At 40.9% G+C, this 26,952-nt stretch overlaps 1 protein-coding gene across 2 annotated transcripts in view; it reads left to right on the plus strand.

Annotated features, from left to right (window-relative positions):
- LOC121166947 (reelin) overlaps positions 1 to 26,952 on the plus strand; it is a 357,334-nt gene that overhangs the window by 75,592 nt on the left and 254,790 nt on the right. For both annotated transcript variants that reach the window (XM_040996283.1, XM_040996284.1), the window contains exon 3: positions 24,777 to 24,912. In XM_040996283.1, coding sequence (XP_040852217.1) covers positions 24,777 to 24,912 — 136 coding nt within the window. The remainder of the gene's footprint in view (positions 1 to 24,776; positions 24,913 to 26,952) is intronic.

The following is a 26,952-nucleotide window of genomic DNA, read 5'->3' on the forward strand; positions in this document are numbered from 1 at the left end:
TCCTACACTTCAAACAAATGTGGAATTTACTGCTTCACCCAAACATTCAGGTACAGAAGAAGTGAATAGAAAGTGACTGTTTAAATCAATCCGTGTCAATGATCACGTTAAATGTAGGTAGATTCAACACTGCAATTAAATGGCAAAGATTATCAAAATATTATCAAAATCAGGATTTATGTATATCCTGTCACAATTAATTTTTTTCTTTTATTATTTTATTTTTCCTTCTAGTTTAGTTTTAATTTTATGGCAGAGTTCCATAGGCTTTGGGATTTCCCCTAACCCACCCCCATATTTCCTCCCCCCAACTTATTTCCCCCATATTATTACAATAGTATAGTACTTCATAAGCAGTCATAAGTCCATCATTCTGTTATTTAAATGTGTTCTGACATTGCTGGTACAGACAGTGGCAGACAGTCCAGCATCCTATTGTCAAGATATACCCAACAATTTCTCTGGGAATCCATCTTTGATTCAGAAGTAGAGATGCATACTGCATTGTATCTTCACAACTGGATATGATAGTCTCTATTATGCCATTACTATACATTCCCTTAAATAAGAAGCCATGAAACAAAATCAACAACAGGAATAAAGATAAAACAAAAGATTTATAGCACCATGGAGTTAAGTAACATGCTACTGAATAACCAGTGTGTTGATGAAGAAATGAAAAAGAACATGCAAAAACTCCTTCAAGAAAATGATGCTACTGTGTGATCTGTGAGTCAGTGAAGGACTTAATAAAAGAAACTATTTTGAAGAAATGAAAATAAACACAATATCAAAACCCATGGGTTGCAGCAAAAACAGTATGGAAAGGGTTATTGATCTTACAGTTTGCATGAAGGTTGCCTTATATCAGAGAACATACGATATTTGTCCTTTTGGGATTGCCTTATTTCACTGAGCATAATGGTCTCTAGTTGGGACTGTTTGGTTGCAAATTGAATAATTTCATTCTTTTTAATGGCTGAGCAGTATTCCATGGAGTAGATGTACCACAGTTTCTTTAACCACTCCTCTATCTGTGTTGTTTCCATGTCTTTGCCATTGTAGATGGTGCTGCTGTTAATATAGGATTGCAGGCCCTTGTCTCAGAGTTTAAATGAAAAAATACAGTTTGAAAGAAAAAGGATGAAAAACAGACGATGAAAACAGTATGCGTAGTATGAGACAAAGTGCCAAGGAAAAGATTATAACAGAAGAAGATCTAACGGTTACAAAAGGCTCTATTCCTTATGTTACAGAGATGCTAAGTAGCATAGATGTGTGCTGTTTAATGGAGCTCCAGAAAGCAAACTTTGAAACTAAGAGAGAAATCAGACATCCCCAAAATTACAGTTGAATATTTGACGTTCAACTTAGAATTCCAAAGTAGGGAGAGAAGAGAAACATAACTGGTTTTGCTTAGTTCTGTGTGATCAGTGGGCAGGCTTTCTCTAGCATCAAATTCAGGGAAGGATTTAAGGCGCAGATACCTAAAGGACTATTTCATAGCTAAAGATTCTGAAATGATGCAGAAGCCATCTTCAGATGGAGTTTCTTATTTTTTTGTTTGCTATCAGATGACATTTAATAAAACACGGTTGATGAGTGAAGATAGCTTTTGAAAGTATTACCATGCCTTTTAAATTTAGTTGTCTCCGAATAGAGGTTGTGACGCTTAAGACTATTAACATCAGCCTTTGACATTTTCTCTGGGCAGCAGCTGGCTCAGTCAAGCATTTCCCCGTGCTGGGTTGAGTGTAAATTTTCACATTGGTTCCTGATAGCTTGTCCTGTTGATGAAAGAAGGCCATGTGATCGGAATCACACAGATGCAGGTGCAGTCCGTTGTGGGAGTGCAAGTGTTCTCTGTGTCCATGTGGAGCCCCATCCTACTCAGGCAAGGGGGGCGCCGCTGAGATGCCTTTGGGTAGGGCCCAAGCTTTCCTGAAAACAGAGCTTTGAATTTTTTTCAAGCCTTTGGACAGAGGGTGAGGGCGTTTGGCGCCAGGAGGGGGAAAAAAAAAGGCTTTGAAAGGGGAGATGGGGAGCAGCACACACACGGATTTGGCTGACTTCACAGTGTTGCCTGGGGTCTCCTATGGTTTGGAATATGAATTAGGTAGGTTGTGATGGGTACACATTGTGTTATCACAGAAAGAAAAATGGTAGATTCTTTCGCTCCCCTTGCTGTTTTGTGAGATGAAACCCAAAGTATATCCTCTTGTGGAATTACTAAATAATACATCCCCAAGCAGTGAAATAGACATGATATTTTAGGATGGGACAGAGGAAAGCATGTCAAATTAGGATTAGCACCCGGTTTGTAAAAATAGCTTATTCAAAGATGAGAATCCTGAGATTAAAAATTAACTTTGATATTTCAGTTAAAGAGGTATTGATTTTCCTTCTAGGAAATATTTTTGGATATTCCAAGTTAAATTTGTATCTTTTTCTTATTTCCTTAATAATAGCTGCCTAGAAAGCACCAACGAATTGAATCGAACACATTTTATTTATTCTTGTTTCTGTCTTGATGATAGCAGCTATTTATTTTTTTGAGACTCAGAGAAATTTTATTACACCATTTAAGAAGTGTTAACAGATAAAACTGTACATATTTATGGGGTACTCTGTGACAATTCATTATTTGCAGATGCAGTGTAATATCCAATTCATAGAAGCGTATTTATCCTCTTAAGCATTTTACTTTTTCAATTTAATGAAATCCGACACTCTGCTTTATAGGTTGTTTTTTTTTTTTCATAGAAAAATATACTCATTGTCAGTAGTCACCCACCCTGTTGTGCCATAGACTGCATGCTCCTCTCTGGCTATCATCCCATACCCATACTCAGCCTGTTGCAGGCCTTCCTTTGCCGCTGTCCTCCCAGTCTCTGTTAATCGCCATTACGTTTTTAATGTCCAGATCTTTTATATTCCACCTATGAGTGGGACCATGTGATATTCGTCTTTCTACGGGTCAGGCACATGCTCAATGGTTGGTAATACATATTCCAGAACAGAACGTCACGGGATCTTCTCTGACTTCTCATTCTCATGCCCAAAGGATACATAACAAACCTGTGTGTGAATGTGTTTTTCTCAGGAAGGCAATATAATGAACTAATCTTTCTCTTAAGGGTTGACATTTGGGGAGACTATTATCAAACTGGGAGAGGTAAATGCAGTTGAGTTTATGGAGTTTCTCTTTTTAAATGAAGACGCCGTCTTCCAGTTTGAATGTACGTTGTGCGGCAGTGACGGTACGCAAGTAACATCTGCTTCATAACAAGGTGCACACAGAACGATTTGGTTAACATGTGGCACAGTCAGCTAGTGAAGAATTTGGGTAACATCTCTCCCATTAGAGTTGTGAGTTTAAAGGAATGTCGTTTCAGCCTCTCCAGTTCTCATGTTTTTGTTAGTTTCTTAATTTCAAACTGTGCCAGCATTTTTTGGTTTTATTTAGAGATGGGATGTGTTGATTATTAGGACAGTAATTAGGGGGTGGCTGATGAATCATCTAATTAATGAAAACCACACCCGTGTAGTTCTGGGTCTCTAACGTGTGTGAGTGAGGAGGCGTAGCTGTGCAGGCATCCTAGAGGGCAGATTAAATGAGATACACTGGGTGATGTGAAGAAATTGTTGAAACTTCTGCTTATGTGTTGCTCACTTCCTCCTCCTTTTACAACTACATTGGATGTGTATTTCTAATGTGTGTAATATGGTGGTCACATAATGAGTGCATTTTTTATGAACCAAAAAGACACATGTTGGAGTGCGTGTTATAAAAATGTTTTGCTGTTTAGATATGCCTGATTGTAGGTCCCAATTATAACACCTTCCTTTTAGAATTAAACTGTGAAAATAAGAAAAATAAGTACCTGCTCAATTGTTTATTTTAGTTACCTGAATTATTTACTGGGGTTTAAATAATTGCAGGAATATAATTACAAATGCTTAGTGTCCTAAACATAAAATAACTTTTTGAATTACTAAATTGGGCTACCTGAATTTCATCTCCATCCCCCGGGGCAAGCCTAAATGTGCTCTAAAGCAAATTCCCTAAATCCAGTATCTGAGCTTGACTTGGGAGAACTGTTAAGACAAAGTCAGTCTGTCTTACTGTGTTCTTCTCATCTTCAGCTATGCTTTGGTTTAAACTGAGGTACTTTTATCTGTGCTTAAATAGTGCCCATTGCTAGATTCTTGTTATTGCCTGAGGAATTTATCACATCTCTAGGATCAATTGCAAGGCATAAATGAATCCATTCATTTATTTACTGATTTGAGAGGGATGTGGAGGAGGAGAGGGGGTCAAGTAAGTAGGAAAAGGGGAAAAGAGAGATGGGAAGAGAGAGATCAAATCCTGTCTTTTGGCTTACTCCCCAGATGCCCACAATGGCTGGGGCAGGGTAGGCAGAAGCCAGGAGATTGGGATGTGGCCCAGATCTTTCATTGCTGTCAAGCATCAATATTAGCAAGAAGCTGGTGGCAAGGCTGGAGACAGGGATCAGCCCAGACACAGATATGAGATAGATAGATGATAGGTAAATAAACAGAGGCCTAAGTGGAAGAGGCAAGTACAGTAGGTTGACCAATGCCACAATTACAAGTCTATTTCCAGGTACGGCTTCCATTTTTCCATTCAAAGATGATGAACAGGTATCAACGGCAACCACATTCAGACACTCAGATTCTGAGTTCAGAGTTAGGAGGAGATGTGTACAGTCAGCCAGGTGTGTGAGCCTCTCATCTCCCACAGCTGCTGTTTCACGGGGTTCTAGGGAGGCTTCTGGAACAGAGAACTTATATAGTCATCATCTATAGTTGATAGGTCGTTTTTTTCTGTTATTTCTGGTCCAGTGAACTTCACTCACTGGAGATAGTTCTTCAACAAGTTTCTCCTTATTGCACATTTCCCTGCATCTATGCACGAGTGTTCAGTACTGTCAAAGGACCCATAAGGCAGTAGGAACCCGTTGACGGTCTCACTCCATATGATAATTGACTTGCTTCACATTATAATTAAAATAAAAACGTACATGCTTTGATCCCTTAGGGACTGCAGCAAAGAAATGTCAATGTATCTGCTTCACAGAATTCATAACATAATGAATATTAAGGGTTTTGAGAGTTGACTATAAAGTTATTTTTGAGTGTTTTTTCAGTCTTATCATTCATCACCTATTGCTATTGGTAGAAACAGCTGGGGAGTATTAAAAGTTTTCATTTATACTTAAAAGGCAATGAACAGTGTATGTGTAATTCAGTTTGTCATGTCCACATCTACCGTATTTAAAGTCAGTAAAACAAGTAGTTATACCACTGCTCTAGACAATAGAACCTAAAGGTGTACTTACACATATTTGACTTTTTGCTCTCAGAGGATTGGGACATGCTGTTTCCTGGTTCACGTGTAGCATTTTGTATCAGTAGAAAAGTAGAAAAATCTTAAGTCACTGTCACTATCCTTGGGGTTTCATTTGTTGAGGTCTGTTAAATATCTGACTTTTTAAAAAAAAGGCATAGACTCTAGATTTTGTGGGGAAAAAAAGGTGGGGAATGGAATAAGTTTGGACAGCATGTGTCATGATGTTAAAGTTGAATTAGTATTTTGCTTATGTTCTCTTTCATCCAATATTCCTGAAACTAACGCTAAATACAAAAGCTAAATATAAAAGTTAAAGATATCAAATAGATGGATTATTGTCCTCATGAAACCAAAGTGACCATCCTTCAGGTTGTATTAAAGTTAGTCATATGCACACACTTACAAAACATTTTCTCATAGAAGCTAACCAGATAATTTCTTGTACTCTCTGCTTCCTTCTCCCCATTCACTCCATTTGTTTTATCTTAATCCCTCCCATTTTAAAACCAAGAAGAGCAAATATCTACTACATTTTCCAATAATTGTCCTATGGTTATGAGGAGGTCAAGCTCCAGAATTAAGGTCTTTGTACTTTCAATCTCCTGTTTTCCTATCTTCCAGGCAAGACTGAGTTCAGATCTTCATGATGTGTTATAAAATGTGCAGGACTTTCATCCCTATAGGGCGAACATCCATTCCTAAAGCCCATTAGATATAATAAGAATTAATTAGTATTTAAAAATGGCATCATGCTATCAGCATATGTTAGAATGAGAAACAATGGCCGTGGGAGCAACCTTGGTACATGTGGGAATGTCCTTGAGTCTCGTGTATAAATCAAGTTGATGGAATAATGACTCGTGACAGTGCTGGTGCCGATCGAAAGGGAAAGGCTTTGAAACCTAAGCTAAGTAGAGTCCTATCCTTGCACGATTATGTTAAGTGTGATCATGTATTATCAGTGATAATTAGGATTCGTAACTGCTTGATAGCTGCAGAAAAGCAAACCATTCCATTCTAACCCTCACCTCCATTTCAAAGCACCTGAAAAGTTTTATTCCTGAAAAGTTTGTGAAGTCAAACTTACTCAGGACACAGCTATCATGTCAAAGGCGAACGGATATCAAGTTATAATCGCTAATGTTTTCTGAGCACTTACGATGTGTCAGCTACCAGCCAAGAGCTTTGCTTATATGGACTGTTTCACTCCTCCCCACAGTTGTACAAATTATGTCTTATTATAGTCCCATTTTATAGATGACAAAAGAGAGCCCTATGAAATGTAGCTTGGCCGACATCAGATGGCTGTGAAGTTGCAGAGGCTGTCTAGTGTGCATAGTTATTATAACTGTACTGCATTCCATAGACAAAACACAGTGAGTCCTTAGGATGTGTGTCTAATTGTATGTGTGTGTGTTCATAGTCGGTGTCAGAGGCATAGAAGGGGAATTTAAGGATTTCCAAAAGACCACTGCAGAAGGTAGTTGTACAAAACACTATTGTGTTGTAAGTGGCTGAGGAATACATTGAAGGCCAGGCTAGAAGGGGTATATTAAAAATTAACCAAAAGCCTCTGCAATGCCTCAAAGATGTGGCGTGTTCCCACCGCCTGCCCTCTTCTTCCCCAGTGACTTGTTTTCCTGGAGTGGAACAACTGATTAGCATATTTTATTTGTGTTGTTAATGCCAAGCCTGTTTACTAGGACTAGCTGGCCTGATGGGTGGTGTTTAGTGCGGGGTTTAGTGCGAGTCCTCGGAGGAGCTCTTAGACATCAGCTGTAAATCATCTGCTCTGCCCTGCCTCCTGACTGTGAGCTCCATTCCTCCCACCTGGTGCCCTGGGCCCAGGCATCCACGCACACGCCATATGCAGGCAGATTCATGCTCGGGCCTCCGGGGGCCAACCCTGCAAATTAGACGGTAAAGCTGCAGCTCTGTGGGCAGGCCCTTACGTGCGCAAAGCCTGTTCCTTCTAATTGGAATTGTGTTCGCAGCTCACGGTTCGCCCTGGCGGGGCTGTAGCACACCCCTGTATCTGGGAGAGAGAAGAAGATGGTCTGTTTAACAGAGGTCAGTTTATCCTAAGAAGTCGAAAGTATGTGTGGGGTTTTTGCAATTGGTCTTTCAATGGCACTCTATTTCTTAGAAAGGTTTTCTAGCTATCATATCAATGCAAATAAAAACCACAGAATCCACCTAACCCTCGTGAAAATGACCATCATAGAGAAATCAAAAAGCTATGTTGGAAAGGAGGTAGGAATGTAAACTAGTGCAACCGTTAGGAAAGACAATATGGAAATTGCTCTGATGTCTGAAAGTAAGTCTACCATACGACCCAGCCATCCCACTCCTGGAAATACAGCCAAAAGAAATGGAACCTGCATATGCAAGAGTGACTCTAAGCTCATGTTTATAGCAGCACAATGCATAATAGCTAAGCTGTGGAATCAACCCAGATGCCCATTTACTGATGACTGGATGAAGAAAATGTGGTATATATACGCTATGGAATACTACTCAGTCATAAAAAGAATGGAATCTTAATGTTTGCAACAAAATGACCCCAGCTGGAAATCATTGTGCTTCATGAAATAAGCCAGTTCCCCAAAAGACTTGTAATAAATTCTTCCTGATCTGTGACAACCAATACAAAAAGCACAAAAATGAGAATCTCTGTGAGACGAGCTTACTGGGAGTTAACTGCTGTATACAACGAGTATCTATACTCATCAGCAATAAAGAATTTCTATTTTTATTTTAGTTTACTTTTATTATGTGTAATTCGTTTTTTTCTCCTTTTTCTTCTTGCTATGTCATGATACCCTTAATGAAGAGTTACACTTGTTACTACGAAGAGCATCAATATGATATTGTAATAACTTAGGGAAAAAAATAAGCAGGAAGATATGGAGGGTAGAGGGGAGGAGAGGAAGAATGGAGCCCCTATGCTTGTGAAAATTGTAAAATCTAGCCATTTTATATAAATTTAAAATATTATTTTCAAAAAGCGTATTACCATTAAATATGAAAAATTAAAATCTAAAATGAGTAAAATGCACATTCAATGATAACTGAAACGTTAGTCTTCTAAGATTTTTTTTTTTCTGCACCTGGGGCCCTGCCAGCCATGGTGGGGACCAGGATGGAGCTGCTGTCTCTGGGCTGCAGCCTCACCCAGCCCTGGCTACTGCCACCACTCCGAGTGTGAATCAGTGGATAGCAGTTCTCTCACAAGATGCAGGCCTGAAGGTAAGCCAGAAACTGAGAGAGAGAGAGAGACATGCAACAGATTCTGTTCGTAGCCTTAAGAAGGAAACGGCCCTGTTGCAACTTTGACTTTGGATTTCTGTTTTCCAGGAAACTGCAAAATAAGAAATCCCTTTGCTTAGTCATCTCATTTGTGGTATTTTGTTACGGCACAAACGAATGAGTTCGAATTAAAAAACAAACAAAACCAACCTAAAGAAATGCTCCTTTCTGTCTTCCCTTAGCGCTGGAATCCAAGCGTTGCTTTTGTCTCACCTCTGGTTTTGGTCTGCACCCGTTCGTGTTATGTGCTGTGATCACTTTAGTATTCTCTCAGTGTACACAGCGTTCCACTGGCTGTTCCTCCATGTTTCCTGAGCAGTAGAAATTGTTTAGCCATGCCTCCCAGGGCCTCCCAGTCTCACCTCACTTGCATTTCCTGTCTCTTTAGCCCTTCTGTCCCCTGTGTATTTACGTCATTGTATCTAGCCTCATCGTATATGTTGTTGGTTCTCTCAATGTGACCAGCGATTTTTTTTTCTATCAGATGTGCTATGTCCTTTGCAATAAACTCCTCCAGGGACTTGCGCTCCTTTGTGGAGACCCATCTCAGATGCTATTGTAATACTTTATTGATTCTCCTCCTGCTTGGTACAGTTGGTACCTACTTGGTACCTACTTGGTACTCTTTGGGTTGCAAAGTCATTTTCTACTTCTCTTGTGGTACTTAGGAATTTGCTGTGTGTTATCAGTGTCTGTTGCACCAGCCCTTCCTTTTCTGAAGTCCTCGAGGCATCCGAAGTCCTTGTCGGCAGACATGTGGAGTGCTCAGGGTAGATCTTAGTTGCACAGCACAACAACCTGCCATGCCCTGTGCCAGCTTTGGGCTCTGCTCTTCAACTCATGGTGTCCCCTTCAGTGCCTGAAGGGCATAGCACTGGATGCAAATCAAAACCTTGTCTGTTTTTATTCCCATCACTATAATATTTGATATCTCCTTACTGATCATGAGATGATAAGAACCTGACAATAATTTCCTCATATCAGAAAGTCACAGCGGAGATAAAATTTCACACCAAATCTCTTAATCTCTTACTTCATCTGATCTCTCAAAATTACTGAGTATGATTAATGAATTTTGCTTTCAAAGGAAAGAGCAGATTTTGTTTTTGTTTTTTTACTTCTGCTTCTAAAAATTTATTTCATTTATTTTTTAAAATGATGAGTAAGACTATATATTAGTACAGCTTTTAAGCATGAATGTACAATTATTGTTTTGTTTTCATTACCAAATTGTGTGTCCTCCCATACTAATACTAGTATAATGTATATTATAGAACATATTAACTTGATATTGAAAAATAAAAGCTCTGAAATTTTTCCCAACTCTAAATAGAGGTGTGTAAGTGGATTTTTAAAAAATAAATTTGAGTAATGTCTTTTTCTGTCAGGCACTGTAAAATAACTCCAAATACAAAATTTATCTAAAAAAATCCAAGTTATAAATGTTAACAAGAATAAGAATACAAAATACAGAATAAGAATATGAGAAACAATATATGAGTACAAACTCACATTGGGGATTGTACATTACACGTATATTCTAGAAGAAACAGAACTATAGAATGCCATCATTTGGGTAGATGATTGGAATGGCAGAATTTAAATGAAAAAGCAACTTTGAAAGGCTTACATAGCAAGCCGATATTTGTTTCTTACAGGTTTATTTTTATTTGAAAAGCAGAGGTAGAGAAAGAGATACAGAGGAGAGATCTTCCATCCACTGGTTCACTGCCCAAATGGCCACGATGGCTGGGGCTGAGCCAGGCCAAAGCCAGGAGCCAGGAACTTCTTCCAGGACTGCATTTGATTTAAGGAATCAAAACACCTGGGCCTTCCTCCACAGCTTTCCCAGGCACATTAGCAGGGAGCTCAGTTGGAAGTGGAGCAGCCAGGGCTTGAGCCAACGCCCACATGCTGTGCTGGTGTTGCAGATGGAAACTTAAATCACTGTGCCACAGACAGCTGCAGTATAAGTAAATTAAAGCTACCAGGTAGGGGGCGGGAGGGATAAATTTACTCTTAAGAAATAACTTGCCATTTTAAGAATCTTTGTGTGATGTTTTGAGCAAATATATATGTTATTTCTGTATCTTTCTTCTTTTTTTTCTTTGTTTTAGTCCAACAAATATCATCTGCCTGGTTTCAAGATAATGGATTATATTAATTTTTAAGAGAATTGTACTTACGCTAAGTTTTCTCTATTTTAAATGCCAATAGGAAGGTAACTTAAGAATTTCTAATACTTTTTATGATTTGTAATCATTTATACTCGAAGAATATGGAACACTCAGTTTCTGACTAAATATTCCAATTACTGTCTCATGGAGTGAAAATTTTAATAATATGTAGATGGAAGTAGTATACATTATGTGAAAAATAACTTTTCTGATGATTTATATTTTTAAATGTCTTTTGTCTCCACTATTTGGAAACAGAACTGGAATATATTTTGTCATTAGAATTCATTAAGTGTCAGTGCTTTTCCAAACAGTTCCCATGATGTTAGCTGATAAAATACTTGGAACAACTGTAATATAATGCATGTCTTAATTCAGTTTTATTACTCTATGTGACTTAATATCCTTTTATTAACTTTATGTGAAAACAGTGATGAGTTATTAAAGGATGTATTTTTCCAGAAAAAAATGAATAATTGATTTCATCATTAAGGTCTTGGTTGGAAATTTAGTGTTCTTAAAAAAAAAATTCTTAGTGAGGTGGTGCTAGGTACCATTTCTTTAATACTTTCTCCACAGTTGGCATTATGTTGAACAGTTTACATATGTTAACTGTGTCACAGTGAAGTAGGTGCTATTATTTTCTGTATTTCGAATGTTAGGATACCCAGACACTGACAGCTCACATAGAGTTCACAAGAGTTTGCATATAGTTTACCAAAGACATCACGAGTGTGTGGCAGGAGGGGAGTGTGAAACCACACTGGTGAGTTCTAGAAACTTTGCTCCTGACTACAAAGAGGACTTTATTCACTCCAGGTTTTCTCTTCTTTGGGGGCTGGGTGAATAATCTGTGGAGGAGAAAAGATTGGTCTTAGAAGTCCGTTTACTCATGTAGCCAATAACTATTGAATGCTTTATTTGAGATCAATAAGACAAAGATCAGTTTTCTTAAGAAATTTATCATCTGGTAGAGGAAGTAAGTGAGACAGCATTGGATGCATGTTGCATGAAAAGAATGTATTTATCAGGCACACCCAGTTTTGAGAGGCAGTGAATTAACTTTAACCCGCAGCTCTGCTTGCCCATCTTAGCTAAGGTGACAGCTCTTTAGGGTAGCTGTCCTCCATGCAGAGGACCTAGCCATCATGGCTTCTTCCATACTTTAGCCATGCTGTCCAGCAGGTAACCTTCCTTGTCAGCAAGCCAAGGACATAAAGGAGCAGAAAGAGCTCATATCTTCTGCCCTGAGCTTCTGATGACCTCATTTCTGTTCACATCCCACTGAAGAATGGGCCCTTTGAACTGCTGAAAAGGAGTTTGAGCATATTGACGAACATATCTGGTGAGGAGTTAAGTGCCTTGACCAAACGTAGCATGCCAAGTTGGAGGAAAATGAGGGCCTGTCAAGGGTTAGTTAGGGTCCTGTAAGAAGCTGACTGGAGAGCAGCAGAAAACTCATCATAGAGGCTGTTAAAAAAAATAATTGAGAAATGGGAAGCATGATTGTGGGCATCCTGAAAGAAGAGCTATAGAGGAGATTCGTCAGCACCTTGGAGAGCGTCCGTGTTTATTGTTTTAATTGTGGTTTTAACCTGTGATGTCAATGGTAGTAACTTTTCATCGACAGTTCATTCTAGAAACACATGTGTGTCTGTGACATATTTTGTGAACAGAAAAACACTTGTCTCTTTATGTGGTAGACCTCATTCTTTCCTATGCAGCACCCAAGTTGACCCCCCCCAACTCTACAGGTGTTTTATCTCTGTTAATGTTGTCAAGATTGCATTCTGTCGTTTACAACTATAAATATCAGTAGATGTTCTCAGGGCTTCAATGATCGAATGCTGTATTTTACATAAAACTTCATGCACTGAAAATGTTCAGCAAAGGCTAAGACGCCGTGGATTGCATGGGCAACAGGTAAGTATACAGATCTATAGTCACACTAGAGGCTGTGAGGCTAAGAAAGGGAAGGAGGGGAGAGAATATATGGTACTCCAAGGACGTTGAGCATTTTGAGATGAAAAGCCTTGGGTCATTCATTTTTACAATAAGAACAGTCTGACTTGGAGCTGTGTCTGTGTGGCAGAATGCCCAGGTTATTCCAAGGCCGTCTGGCTGGGGTGAAGTGTTTTAGGTTGGCCAGTGTGGAGGAAACCACAGATGATCAGATTCTGTCTCAAATGGAGAGGTTTTCTGGAGTCAGAGGAGGGTTGTACTGCCTGTCATTTGTCACTTGGGCCTGGGCTCCATGTCTAGCAAGCATGACTTGCAGCTTGCTTACTGACTTAAAGGTGAAGTATACGGATATGGTGAAAAAAGAGCAGACCTAACATAGATTATTAACTTTAAAAACAAAGATTTATTGTGGGGGCTGGTGTGGTAGTGTTTTAACAAGCTAATCCTCCACCTGTGGCAGTCATGTCCCAGCTGCATGACTTCTGATCCAGCTCTGTACTTATAACATGGCTTAAGATCTTGGGACCCTGCACTCATGTGGGAGACCTTGAAGAAGCTCCTGGCTCCTGGCTTCAGATCAGCTAAGCCCTAACCATTGCTGCTATTTGGCAAGTACATCAGTGGAAGGAAGATCTCTGCTTATCTCTGTCCCTTCCTCTCTCTGTAAATCTGCCTTTCAGATAAACACACACACACACACACACACACACACACACACACACACACACACACACACAGTTATCTGAAAAGCACCATTACAGAGAGAGAAGGGGAGATGAAGATATTCCATCCACTGATCTAAATGGCTGCAACTGCTGGGGCTAAGCCAATATGATACCAGGAGCCTGAAGCTTCTTCTGAATCTCCCATATGTGTACAGGGGCCTGAGAAATTCAGCCTTGCTCCACTGCGTTTGCAGGCTATAAACAGGGAGCTACAGTGGAAGTGGAGTAGCCTGTTTGGGGTGGTGGCTCCACAGGCTGAGGATTAGTCTCCTTCACACTGTGCTGCCCTCTGACATGGATTCATGCCAGTACTGAGCAAGCATTATCCTAGTCACCTTACATGCATTTCGTCTTCCCAGCATGAATTATTTCACTTAATAATCTCTACAGTTCTATTGAGTAGAGCTTATTTTCATCAGTCTTTTTAATACAAATGATCCTCAGCTTAGAGAACTGGGATTACTTGCTTTGCGTTGCATGACCAAAAGGTAATAGAGCCGGGTCTCAAGTGACCATCATTTGAGTGGCTGATGATTTGGGCAGTTTACTGAATGTTTTTAAACTTCTATAAAAGCTTAGAGTCATGGCAATACCTCTCAGAATTTTAATGACTAGAGGAACAGTGTTTGTAGAACACACAGGACTTTACCTGCTGTGGTAAGAACTCAAACAACAACAACAACAACAAAAGTTAACTCTTCGTGCTTTGTCCAGGACTGTCTCTAAGTGTTGTATAGTGATTTGATAGTGTACTTGACTCCCAGATAAGTTTTGGACTCATTGGCAGTGAGGAAAGAGTAGACACATTTGAGAAAGTTAAGGATGGCTTTAAGGTTTTAAGTTATAATCAGCCTCTATTGATATTTTTTGCTTGGTATTCCTTTAACAAAATCTTGTTTAAAAAATAAATCTTTTTACAATCAGATATCTCTGCAGCTTATTAGGTTTCTGACATGAAAACCTCCTCCTCTCTGAATTCCAGCATATAAGTCCAGTTTCCAAAGTGGAGGTTGGGCTGTGCATCTCACATAGACCGGAGTTGGTCACAGGAGCAGACAGCAGGCAGTGAGGCGGAAAATAGCTGTGGACAGGTACTCGGTGTGGTGCAGTTAGGTTGAAGAGAAGCCAGGAGTAGGCAGTGTGTGGGGATTATCGACACCAAGCAGCTGTGAAGGAGGGCGGGCCAGTCTGCAGTGTTAGAGGCAAGGCAGCCAGGAGGAGCTTCTGACCAGTGGATCGGAGAGCATTCGTTCAAAGACAGTGCGGACTTCACACAGCTCTTTGGAAGGCATTTTGTTCTTTTAAATTCTGTGGCCACAGAGACGTGAGTGCATGGTTTTGCCTCTTAGAAGGACCACTTTGGACGTACGCATGATCTATCAAGAAGACAAATGGCTCCCAAAAACTTAGCAGAAATTATTGTGAGAGTCTTGGGGGCTAAAGTTTTGAGCCCAGAGCTTGTGTCTAGAGCAAGGACTCTTATTTCCCACTGTGCTCTCAGATGGTTTGCAAGACATTATTGCATCTGGACAAGATTCCTATTAGGCTAAGGCAGATCTTTCTCCAAAAACTCGGATATCCTTAAGCCTATAGAGAGAAAAACAGCGGATAGAGTAAAATGGAAGATGAGCCTATGTTGAAATGTCGTTTGCTGACTGTATCCTTGTTGCAGTCCTTTGAATTTGCTAGGCTTTGATTCCTTTCTATGAAAACTGCAACCATTAGCAATAGCCAATAAGAAGTGCCATGAAGATACTTCCAAAAGCTCACTGAAATGGAATTTTAAAATAATTTGGGGACCAGCATTATAATATAGCAGGTCAAGCCCGCTGTGTGTGACACAGCATCTTATATGGGCACCTGTTCACGTCACGCTGCTCTGTTTCTGATCCAGCCCCCTGGTAGTGTCCTGGGAAAAACAGCAGATCGTCCAAGTATTTGTGCCCCTGTCACTCATGTCCAGAGACCAGCCGAAGCTCCTGGTTTTGGCCTCACCCAGCTCCAGGTGTTGTGACGATCTCGAGAGTGAGCCAGCAACTGGAAGACGTCTGTCTCTCCCTTTCTCTCTGTAGCTTTGACTTTTCAAATAAATAATTTTGCAAGAAAGAGACTACTTTTGTTGCCCAAAATTTTGAAATCCATGCATAGTTTTTTTTCACAATAAGCATCTCCCGCCAACCTTCTTAAGGGCACCGTCTGAGTGCCCATCGGCTGATTCAATCTCCACAGCCAAATTAATATTATCATTCACGTTTTCTTGGAAAGGGGACTGAGAAAACCGAGTGGTTGAAATGCTTCCTACATTTCCACAGCTACCTCGTAGTGGATCAAGGATCTGTCGCAGGCAGACTGTTTCCAAGATCTTAAGTTCTCAGCCTTTCCCTTCAACTACACTGGGGGGAAGGTGGTCATGTGTGAAGAACATCTGGCAAAGGGAAGGTGTTGGGTAAACAGTAGCTCTTGTGGAGGAACGGAGGGGCCTGCAGCAAGGACATCTTTGTAACTGGAACCAACAAGGGAAGATCAGGCTGACTTTACGTCAGACCCTGTTGACACAACCAACAAAGACGTTGGAATTGTGTAGATCCTCTCATGTTTCTGCCTTACGCCCATACAATCCCAGAGTGATTTTTTTTCTTAGAAGAGCTCAACATTTTTTGATTCTTAAACTTAAATCTAAAACCCAGTGCCTTCAAATCAATGCTTTAAAATATATACATATATGTGTGAGTTTGCATGCATTATTCATTATTTCATAGCACTACTTGAGAGCTATTCTTTTCAGAACCATTTTCATCAAGTTGGTTCTTCGCAGGAAAACAGCAATCAGGCTATTCTGAGGAAGTTGTGGGATGACTTTTCAGCGTAGAAAAACATGTTTGGCTTTGTTGAAATGGTTAAGGTCATTGACCTAGTAAAGGAAGCAAATAAAAGACAAAAGATTCCAAATAAATAGTAATTCAGATCTGAAGTAGCAGGTTGAAGAATGACAGTTTAAGGAATGAGAAAAAATAGCTTTATAATTCCCTTTCATTAACAATATGCCACTCATTCTCCAAACCAGATTTTCAGAAGTCTTTTAAATGTCTATATTAAATAAAGAGAAAATAATGGGGAAAAAATCATGTTAAATAATTGTGCTGTTCTTATTTTACATATTTAATGGAGACATGATTTAACCAAAATTCTTGACAAAAATATTCTACCTTACCTTCTTAAAATGTCAGTGTTAATATTTCCTGTAAGATTCCATGCTTTTTGTGTGTAACTGTTATAGCTTGCCCGTAACAGAAGGTTGCAGTTCTGATATATTTTCTTCACTGGGCGATAGTCCATTCACAGATGTTTGAATTCTTCAAATGCATGAAAAATAAAACAGGACACGAAGCTCACTTTAATACTTTAATAATAATTCAATTGAATAACCATGACCAATTACAAACCAAATGTAATGAAATAATCCATACCATTTAATCTACAAAATGTAGAATATATCCAACATAAGTGTATGAGTTTCTGATCAGAGTGGTTATTTTTGTTAATGTAAGTCTCAGTGTGTTTTGGAAGTGAATAGCCTGTATTTTGGGGATAATATGCACATTTCATTTTGATGATGAGAGATTGTAGAACTTCCAAGTTACAGTTCTAAAGACCCAAGGTATGCACATTAAAAGCATAGAAAAGTATTCCTGAGGGAAAATTGAGTTCATACAAGGTTTAATCACAAACTTAAAATAACTGAAGACTTGTCAAGGAAAATGACATCCCGGAAGGCACAGAAACGTATGTCACTGTCTTAAAAGGAATCAAGGAGGCAACTTGATAAAATAATTAAAAATTGGGGTGGGGAGCTGTATCGTGGCTCAATTGGCTAATCCTCAACCTGCAAGCGGCAGCATCCCAAATGAGCACCAGCTTCTGCCCTGGCTGCTGCACCTGCCATTCAGCTCCCTGCATGTGGCCTGGAAAGCAGTAGAATTTGACTACAGTGGTGGCTGCAAGAACCCATGTGGGAAACCAGGAGGAGGTCCTCACTCAGGTTCGGAGCGGCTCAGCTCCAGCCATTTCAGCCATTTGGGGAGTAAACCAGCTGAAGGAAGATCTTTTCTCTGTCTATCCTCTTTGTAAATCTACCGTTCAGCTACGAAAGGATGTGTTGTTAAATAATCATCATCATGATAGGTAAAGACATCATGAATCTATGATGAACTCTTAGAGCAAAAGGGTAATATGCGCAAAGGAATCTGCTTCCACAACAGCTTATTAGAATGCAAACATTTAATCATTTGTAAACGAAATTCGTTTTGAGTTTATGATATAAAACATCCATACTTTGCCAAAGGAATCATTTTTTTAAAAATAATTAATTTGACTATTGACAGGGAAATCACTGTTAGTGTGAATAGTCTGTTTATGTGTGAACACACTCTTCAAAAGGAAATGTTTTTAGAAGATTTCTTTAATACCTTGCTTAAATCAAAAGTTACTGATTTTGTAGAACTTCAGAGTTGAAGGATAAACTCTACTTGCTTTGTTCAAAGTTGGAAGAAGTGTCCTTTCTCTCATAACCCAGGAATCATGGTAAGAAAGCTCAGAAGTCCCCAGGGAAAGTATTTATTCCCCCTGGGGAACAAATTCCACAGAAGATTTTGCATATGATGTTTTGCACAGAACCAAATAAATAAAACAAGTCTTTCTTCTAACTATATTACACATACTCATGAAAATAAATACCTTCTCAAAAGCAAGTTAGAATTAATTTCTGATACATCTCTTTCTCCCCTTCCAAATACTATTGAGCGCTCCTTAAGGATGTTGTCCAGCATGCCGCTCGGTTAGCACCCTAAATTTAAATTCACTTTCACATTCACATTTCAGTAATGTCAAGAGTAGGGTTCTTCTAGGAGTCAGTTTGTATCTTCTGTGACACAAAGTCATTACGAAGGTTGCTGTGGCTTCCTTAGATACTACGAGTGGATCCTGACCCTTCCCACTGCCCTCCCTGTTTTCCGTGAATATCCCTGTTCATGTACGTCTGTTGCCCATTCATGGTATCAAAGGGACATTTAAAAGGCCCAGAGAATGTATGTTGGGTGCGTTTTAGAAGTATTGGTTCAGAAGATAGGCTGTTTTGCTTTGTCATTAGTGATCTATTTAATAAGACACTATTGGAAACCTCCAAAATGTATGTTGACATTCTGGTGATCCGCTACTAAACCTCACACATGTTCCCCTAACCTCAAATTCTAACCAGCATTCTGCCAGGGTGCATATGTAATGCAAATTCGTGTTACGCATTAGAATTTCTTGGTCAAGTTTGCCAGGTGTTCAGGTTGTGCTTCAGGTCAGTTAATCCAGAGTCTCTGGATTCCAGGATTGATTTAGTCTCTTCTGGTGCTGCTGAGAAGAAATGTGCTAGATTGCAAAAATGTCTTTCAGGAGCATACTCACCCAGGTTGTGCAAGGTAGCTGCTTTAGATGGCTGTGAAAGTGATATGTGGCCTAGTGCCGACTCACTCTACCAGAGGGGCTTTGAGGAATGGATTTGGCCATGAACCCAAGGCCCTGGCACCTTGTTTTGTTTGGGTCACTTCCCTTCCCACGATATTGTGGCTGGAACTTTCATTTTCCACTTGGCCCGACGGGCTCCTACAGACGTGGCACTTCCCACCCACTCCGGTTTTTGTGTCTGACCAGAAGCAAGCGACAGTCCTGAGTCATGGCTGTGGAGTCTGCTTTGCATTCTGTCATTGCCTAGCAGTCTCTCATCCTGCCTAACCTCGTGATGAATTTTGTCTGTGCAGTATAAAACCAGATTAAAAAAAAAACCCTGAGTGAGAAAAACAGCATCATCCATATGGATTCGTTTTTCTGTTTCTTAGACTAGTTATAACATATGCTGAAGAGTTACCTGTTGTAGAAGATTTTGCATTTTACTAGTTAACGTAACGTGAGATCTGATTCCTCTCATCGTTTATTTTGAAAGTTGTACTTAATTCAGAAAACACTTCTTGGGGCCTGGTGCAGTAGCCTAGCAGCTAAAGTCCTCACCTTACATGCATTGGGATCCCATATGAGTGTCAGTTCGTGTCCCAGCAGCCCTGCTTCCCATCCAGCTCTCTACTTGTGGCCTGGGAAAGCAGTCGAGGATGGCCCAAAGCCTTAGGACCCTGCACCTGCCTGGGAGAGCCAGAAGAGGCTCCTGGCTCCTGACTTGATTGGCTCAGCTTCGGCTGTTGTAACCACTTGGGGAGTGAATCATCGCCCGGATGGAAGATCTTCCTCTCTCTCTCTCTCTCTCCTCTTTTCTGCATACCCGATTTTCCAATTAAAAAAAAAAATTCTTGGATATCTGTATTGTGTCATATCATGGTAGGTAAAGGGATGTAAAGATTAAAGACACAGTCCTTCCTAGACTCCTTAGAGGAAGGATCAAGCAAGAGATAGAACAGCTGTAGTGGCATGTGGAAAGGGCACCAGGAAAACATGGGCAAGGGCAGTGCGTGGGGAGGAGTCTTTGAGGGTTGGCATATGTCTGATGTATCATAGTGGCGAAGAAGGATGGGGAAAAAGAGAACAAACGTTGGTAGGGTGGATGTAAATAAAGTAGGGAATCCACTTAGACATGGGATTGAGTGTGGCTTATGACCAGGACTCGTGGCTGGAACATAGGAGTGGGGAGAGAACAGGGAGAGCAATTAGGGGCCAGATTTTGCTGAATGCTCTAAGTGATGCTTAAAAAAACTTTGTATTTCTCTAGGCTCTGATGAGGAGACATGGAAGGAAATTGAACAGGGGACTGACTAGTTCATTTGCATCCTTCGGAAAAGCCAGTGGTTGAAGCAGGGGTGTAAGATAGGAGATAGAAAAAGCGCTAAGGAGGCATCATAAAATAACATTTCCAGGACAGATTGCCTGGAGCCTGAGATAAACAATAAAGCAAAATGCCGATTTTCTGATGCATTATAAAATGTAGGGGGTGTGAGCAGGTTTTCACACAGTAAACTATAGGCCCCCACATTCGAGTTCCTCGGTTCATGTCCCAGTGATGCTTCTGATCTCAGCTTTCTGCTCATGGGCTCCCCAGAAGGCGGTAGGTGTTGGCTCAAGTCCTTGGGTCTCTGCCACCCATGAAAGGCACCCAGACTGGGGCTTCTAGCTTCTGGCTTCAGCCCGACCAGTTCTGGATGTTGAGGGCATTTGGAGAATTGACCCACCCCTGAACATTACAGTGAATGTTGAGGGCATTTGGAAAGTTGACCTACCCCTGAACAGTACAGTGAATGTTGAGGGTATTTGGAGAATTGACCCACCCCTGAACATTACAGTGAATGTTGAGGGCATTTGGAAAGTTGACCTACCCCTGAACAGTACAGTATTTAGGGGCATGAATCGGTGCATGGAAGACCGAGCTCCTCCCCCACCTGTACCTTTCCAATGACATTTTTAATTTAAAAGTTAACATCATTAACAATGTAAATGTGAAAAATGAAGTAGTAGAAGGAAAAGATAGAATTAAAAAAATCTTTGTGATTGAGAAGCCATCTTCAAGCTTGATGACATCAAGAAGTAAAAGTAGGAAGAAAATAAGAAATATGCTTGGCTATGCATAGTGTGTGAGGTGCCGGAGGAATGTAGGTCAGTATGCCTGATTTGTGCTTTTAAAGAGACAGAGAAAGAAAGAAAGAACACAGGGTCTTGTAAATGCCTTGGGCTAAGTGCAGTGCTGGCATGAAGTAAAAGGTTGAGCAGCCATCCATGGGAGGAGTGGGCTGAGTTTACCTAGAGGTAGGTACAAGATCAGGTAAATCTTGGCATGGGATCTGTCAGGTGGTTGAGAGTTGAGTTTAGAGAGCATTTTAAAATGAGGGCGCAGCTCGTGCACAAGTAGGGAGGGTTTGTGTCGCAGTTTGGGTTCATAAAGAGCAAGGAGATGGATAAAGATGGAGATGAAAAATGCTGCGGATGAATTGGAGAAGACACGAAAGGCACATCCAGCAGGTCTGGACTTTATCCTATGCAGACCATTCCAGTCTAAAGCATTTTCTGTGGTGATGGGAATCTTCCATGTGCAATATGGCGGCCACTGGACCTTATGTGGCTGATGAACGCTTGAAATGAGACTAGGGCAATTGAAGAACAGAATCTTTCATTTGCCTTTAATTTAGTTTAATCAGCAATGTGGTTAGCAACTACCCTTATTGGACAGTGTAGCTATAGACAACGTGGGGGTCATACTGGGGGGGGGTTTATTTCCTAGGGAAATAGCATAGTCAGGACTATATTTTAGAATGATTGAACCGTCAGGCAGAAAAACTAGACACAATGAAAGTCCACTTGTAGATTTTGGACTAGATGTGATTATACCTGGATGTATTGAATGCTTTAATTCTCACAGCTTTAAGATCTAGAGGGCATAACATTTACATTTAGAAGACCATAAAACTGGTTCTCATGAGAGAAAGTCATTTGCCCAAAATCACAAAGCCAGTACAGGAGAGAATTTGAAAATGGAATTTCCTACTTCAGACACTCTTTTTTATTCAATTGTGGGGAAAAAAAATATCTTACTGTTAGAGGAGGTTTGGGTTTATAGTGAGACTGAGTGAAAGTTACAGAATTCCCATCTGTAAAGATCTCTGGCCCCACACAGAACAAACCTGCTATTGACATCCTGCCCCAATGCTGGTGAGTTTATTACTTAGTAAGAACCTACATGGACCCGTCTCTGTCACCCTGAGAATGCTTAAAATTTGTGAAGTGAGAGGTATCGCCCATTGTAGAATTGCAGTAACAGCTTCACTGTCTTGCAGAGTCTCTGTATTTTGGCTGCTCATCCTTTCCCTAGCAAACACTCTTGTTTTTACTACCTCCATTGCTTTTCACTTTCCAGAATGTCGTAGAGTTAAATTGGCTTCTCTCAGTTGGCAAAGTGAATATTTAAGTTCCTTTCACAGCTCACAGCTCATTTCTTTTCACTAATAATTTCATTGTCTAGATGCCCCAGACTTTCACCATTCACCTAATAAAAGACGTGTTGGTTGCTTTCAAATGTTGGTGAGTACCGATAAAGACGTTAAGAAAAGCCATTGGTAGGTTTTTGTGTGGAGACAAGTCTTGAGTTCATTTCGGGGTACTCCCAGGAGTACAGTTGTTCACTTGTGTTATAGGAGTGTTTTATAAGGAACTGCCAAACTGCCTTTTGTAGTGGCCGGCTGGTTTTTCATTCCCAGCAGCAGTGAAGGGGACTCTGGAAGGCGCACAGCTCCTTTGGCCTTTGGTGTCGTCAGTGGCTTAGATTTGGGTCTAAGATTTAGATTTAGATTCTAATAGATACACGGTGATATGTCAATGTTGTTTTTCTTTGCAATCCCGTAGGGACACACCAGTGTACTTCAAACAATTCATGAAAATGTATGTTATGATAAACTGTGTGAATTTCAGAAATGCAGAAAAATAAATTTATCTTTTAGTTCTATCTCTTCTACTCTTTTGAAGTACACTCATTTGACTCTGACCATATCTTTATATTTTTATTTGCTATCTAGCTTCTTTGGTTAGGGGCCTGTAGTGCATGACTGTGGGGGGGGGTTTCTTGTCATTTTAAGTGTGTTGTTAATACTGTTTATTTATATTTTATATCTGAGGTTAACCTAAGGCGATTTCTTTATTTTAAAAAAGTAGGAAGAAAGAAATCCCCTGATGTTTCAGCCGACATGCTCGTTCTTAGGCCATGGTGTTCCGTTTCACAGAACATCTGCACTAGACAAGGCCGCCCTCAGACTACGACGACCTGAAACCAAAACACCACCACTCTGTAATTATGCCTGAGCACGCGCAAAAGCAAGGACATGGTGCAAACCACACACACACACACACACACACACACACACACACACACACACACACAATGACCAACATCCCTTTCTGTGCTAACATGATTACAAGCGCTTTTCCTAAATCAACCACAGATTTAGCCTCACTCCATTCTTTATGCATTGTAGATAAAAATTGGAATACCTCTGTGACAGAATGGTCTCCACTTCATGATAGCCCCAAACCCAGATGCAAAACTATAGTACCCTGAACTCTCTCTCTCTCTCTCTCTCTCTCTCTCTCTCTCTCTCGGGGCTGAGAGTTGTCCTAAAATGCAGGTCTTTCAATATTAAAACTGTGAAATGCCCAGGAAAACCTGGTCACGCGTCTTTAACCCAGTGCATCTCCGTTCCAGGCTCCCTCTCAGGGCCCATGGGTTTTGTCCCTTCTCTTTCAGTGACCCAAACCTCCTTCAGCTGCAGATTGCTTCTGGTTGTCCTTCATGATTGGACAAAAACTAATTAATTGAATCAAAGCAAAGAAATACACACCACAGCATGATTTTTGCGGGTTACTCCTTACCACTAATTTAAAAAATAATTCATTTCACTCTAGCACTAAGAAGTGAAAAACAGCATAACTTATCGGGAAGATAAACCACATAAAGAATTATTAGTTTTTATATTTAAAATTTTTTTTTTTTGCTTTTTAAGTTCAGGGTAGTTTTAAATTTACAAAACAAATCCTCTTCTCAGTCGTACAACGAGTACTGCATGGCTGGGAGCCTCCTCCAGGTCTCCCACGTGGGAGCAGAGTCCCAAGGCTTTGGGCCATCCTCGACTGCTTTCCCAGGTCACAAGCAGGGAGCTGGATGGGAAGCGGGGCCACTAGGACACAAACAAGTTCCCATTCGGGTTCCCAGCACCAGCAAGGTGCGAGGACTTTGGCTGCTAGGCTGCCGCGCCGGGCCCTGCCGTCATAGTTCTTAGTAGTCAACATTGTATGTTCGGAGTGAGATTTTGTTTGTTTTAGGTCCCACATATGAGGGAGAACATGTTTGTGCATGATTGCCATGTTTTCTGTATCCAGTCATCTGACCATGAGCACCTTGGTTGATCCCTGTTCTTGACTACTGTGAAAGTGCTGTGATAAACATGGTGAACGTGTATCTCTGATAGCATGATTTCATGTCTTTGGGATATAAACCCAGCCGCGGGATTGCTGGGTTGTACGACAAGTCAATTTCTACTTATTTTTATATATATTTTTAAAGAAATCTCTCCACTGTTTTCTATAGTAGCGCATCATGAATCATAACATCTAAGGAACATGTCCAGGAGGCGTTGCTGTGTCATGCGCGGGAGGGCTTGGTTTCGTTGTCTTTTACAACGTTTTTTCTTTTCTGTCTCGCAGGGATCATGGCTGACCATCCGTTTGGCAACCAGTTCATGTGCAGTGTGGTGGCTTCTCACGTGAGCCACTTGCCCACAACCAACCTCAGCTTCGTTTGGATTGCCCCACCTGCCGGCACGGGCTGTGTGAATTTCATGTGAGTAGCTAGAGTGGGCATTTGCAAGGCAAACTGTCGCTCGGGGTGACTTCTGCCTAGCTGTCTAGAAGTATTTTCATAAATTTGGCTGGTTTCAGTGTCAAGGAAATCAAAACTTTTGTTTTAAAGATTTGTTTATTTATACTGAAGGAGTTATAAAATTTTATAAAATGTGTGTTTGAGAGGGATGAGAGAAAACGGATAGATCTTCATCTGTTGGTTCACTCCGCGAACAGCCAGCCTGGGCTGAGCCAAGCTGAAGCCAGGAGCTGGGAGCCAGGAGCTTCCCCCTGGTCTCCAACCTGGATGTGAGGACCCAAATATTTGCAACATTCTCTGGTGTTTTTCTGGACCGTTAACAGGGAACTGGGTTGAGAGTGGAGCAGTAGAAGCTGGCGCCCGTAAGAGATCCCAGCATTACAGATTCTGGCTTTACCTGCAACTCCACAATGCAGGCCCCAAATCTGTTTGGGTTTTTTTTTTTGTTGTTGTTGTTATTTTGTTTTAAGTAATACTGGCGGCTTATTTTCGCATCTTCATTTACAAACTTCTGCTGTTCAAATTGGACATCACGTGGCAAAATATGCAACATTAAAATGAATTTGCACAGGGGTGAAGGCATTGGGTAGGACAGCTCCATCCTGTAGCAGCGTGCCTGGGTTCGGTTCCCAGCTGGGGCTCTTGGTTTCAGCTTCCTGCTGATGCAGACCTGGGGAGGCCCGTGGGTCCCTGCCGCCCATGTGTGCGGCCTGGGTATGTACATGCTTGGTCAGCTAATCTTCTCAAGGCACCATCTCAATCACTCAAGATTGCTTCCGGAAGCCAGGCTCTGCATGTGAATTTGAAGGTTTCCTCTGGTACCGCTGACTGTAAGGTTAGGTGTTGCCTTCTGTAGCACGCACTTCGCGAGAGAAAACAGGCAGGACTTCCCACATCGCCCTAAAAGGTCTGTGACGTTCTCCCCTTTCTTCAGACTTCCCACTCGGCTTAGAGCATGTTTTTTGTTTGTTTGTTTTTGTTTTTTTTGTTTATCCTATCCATCTTCAAGACCTGTTTAAAATGCTAGCTCTTTAAAAATTCTCCAAGAAAAAAAACGGCAAAAGTCATGTGTATTGTCACGTTTTGCTTTGTAACACGATGCTAAGTATTAAATAAAAGTAAAAAAAAAACAACATTGCAGATGAAGGCAAATGTGCATTACTATCTCTTCTCTGATGAGCCTCAAGATTTGGAGAAAGCATTTAGTTCAGATGCACCTGGAGCTGCCCATGTCATCCCATAGCTTATACAGCCGAGTGCCTGGGCTCTACTGGGCAATGCTAGATCCATTACCACTGGCTCATCCCAAGCTCCCTTTCAGGTTCCAGCTTCCGGTTAATGCACGCTCAGGAAGAGTCAGTGGTAATGGAGCCTGTGTTGGGTCCCTGTCAGCCGTGTGAGAGATCTGGACTGAACTGCCAGCTCCCTCCAGAAGCCATAGCCTGCTAGTGGATGTCGGGGGTGTTGGAAGAATCAATCCAACGATGGGAGATCTCAGATTCCCTGCCTTCTGGAAAGTGAATAAAAAGTTAGCCTCAACCCAACTTCCTCAAAACTGAAACAGAAAGAACACAGCAATATTCTGTTTACCATCTATCTCATCGTTGACATGGAGTGGAGAAACACAGGCAGGTCCCCATTGGAACATTTCATATGTCAAAGAAGGTATTTCCTGGTGGAATCATGTCTCTTAAAACATGAAACATGAAGAGCAAAAACAAAAATCATTTTAAAAATTGAAGACATTGAGCGCCTGATGGACTTGAGATATTGCAGAGGCAGGGACTTGAAGCGTGGCCTTGAGGGTGTCTCAGAGACCTGCAGTGTTTCATAAGAGCCGTTTCTGTCTGTCTGGAGGTTTCTTCAGGAAGGGTTGCACGGTTGCCCATTCATTTCCACCCATCAGAAGAACGCTTGGTAGGTTCCTTGCACATTTAAAATAAGACCGGGCACTCCCGATGCGTGCATCTTGTGGGAGAGCCCTCCTACCTGAGGATAAAG

Source organism: Ochotona curzoniae, unplaced genomic scaffold, assembly GCF_017591425.1.
Source record: "Ochotona curzoniae isolate NIBS_2020 unplaced genomic scaffold, NIBS_Ocur_1.0 patch266, whole genome shotgun sequence".
NCBI classification, from domain to species: Eukaryota; Metazoa; Chordata; class Mammalia; order Lagomorpha; family Ochotonidae; genus Ochotona; species Ochotona curzoniae.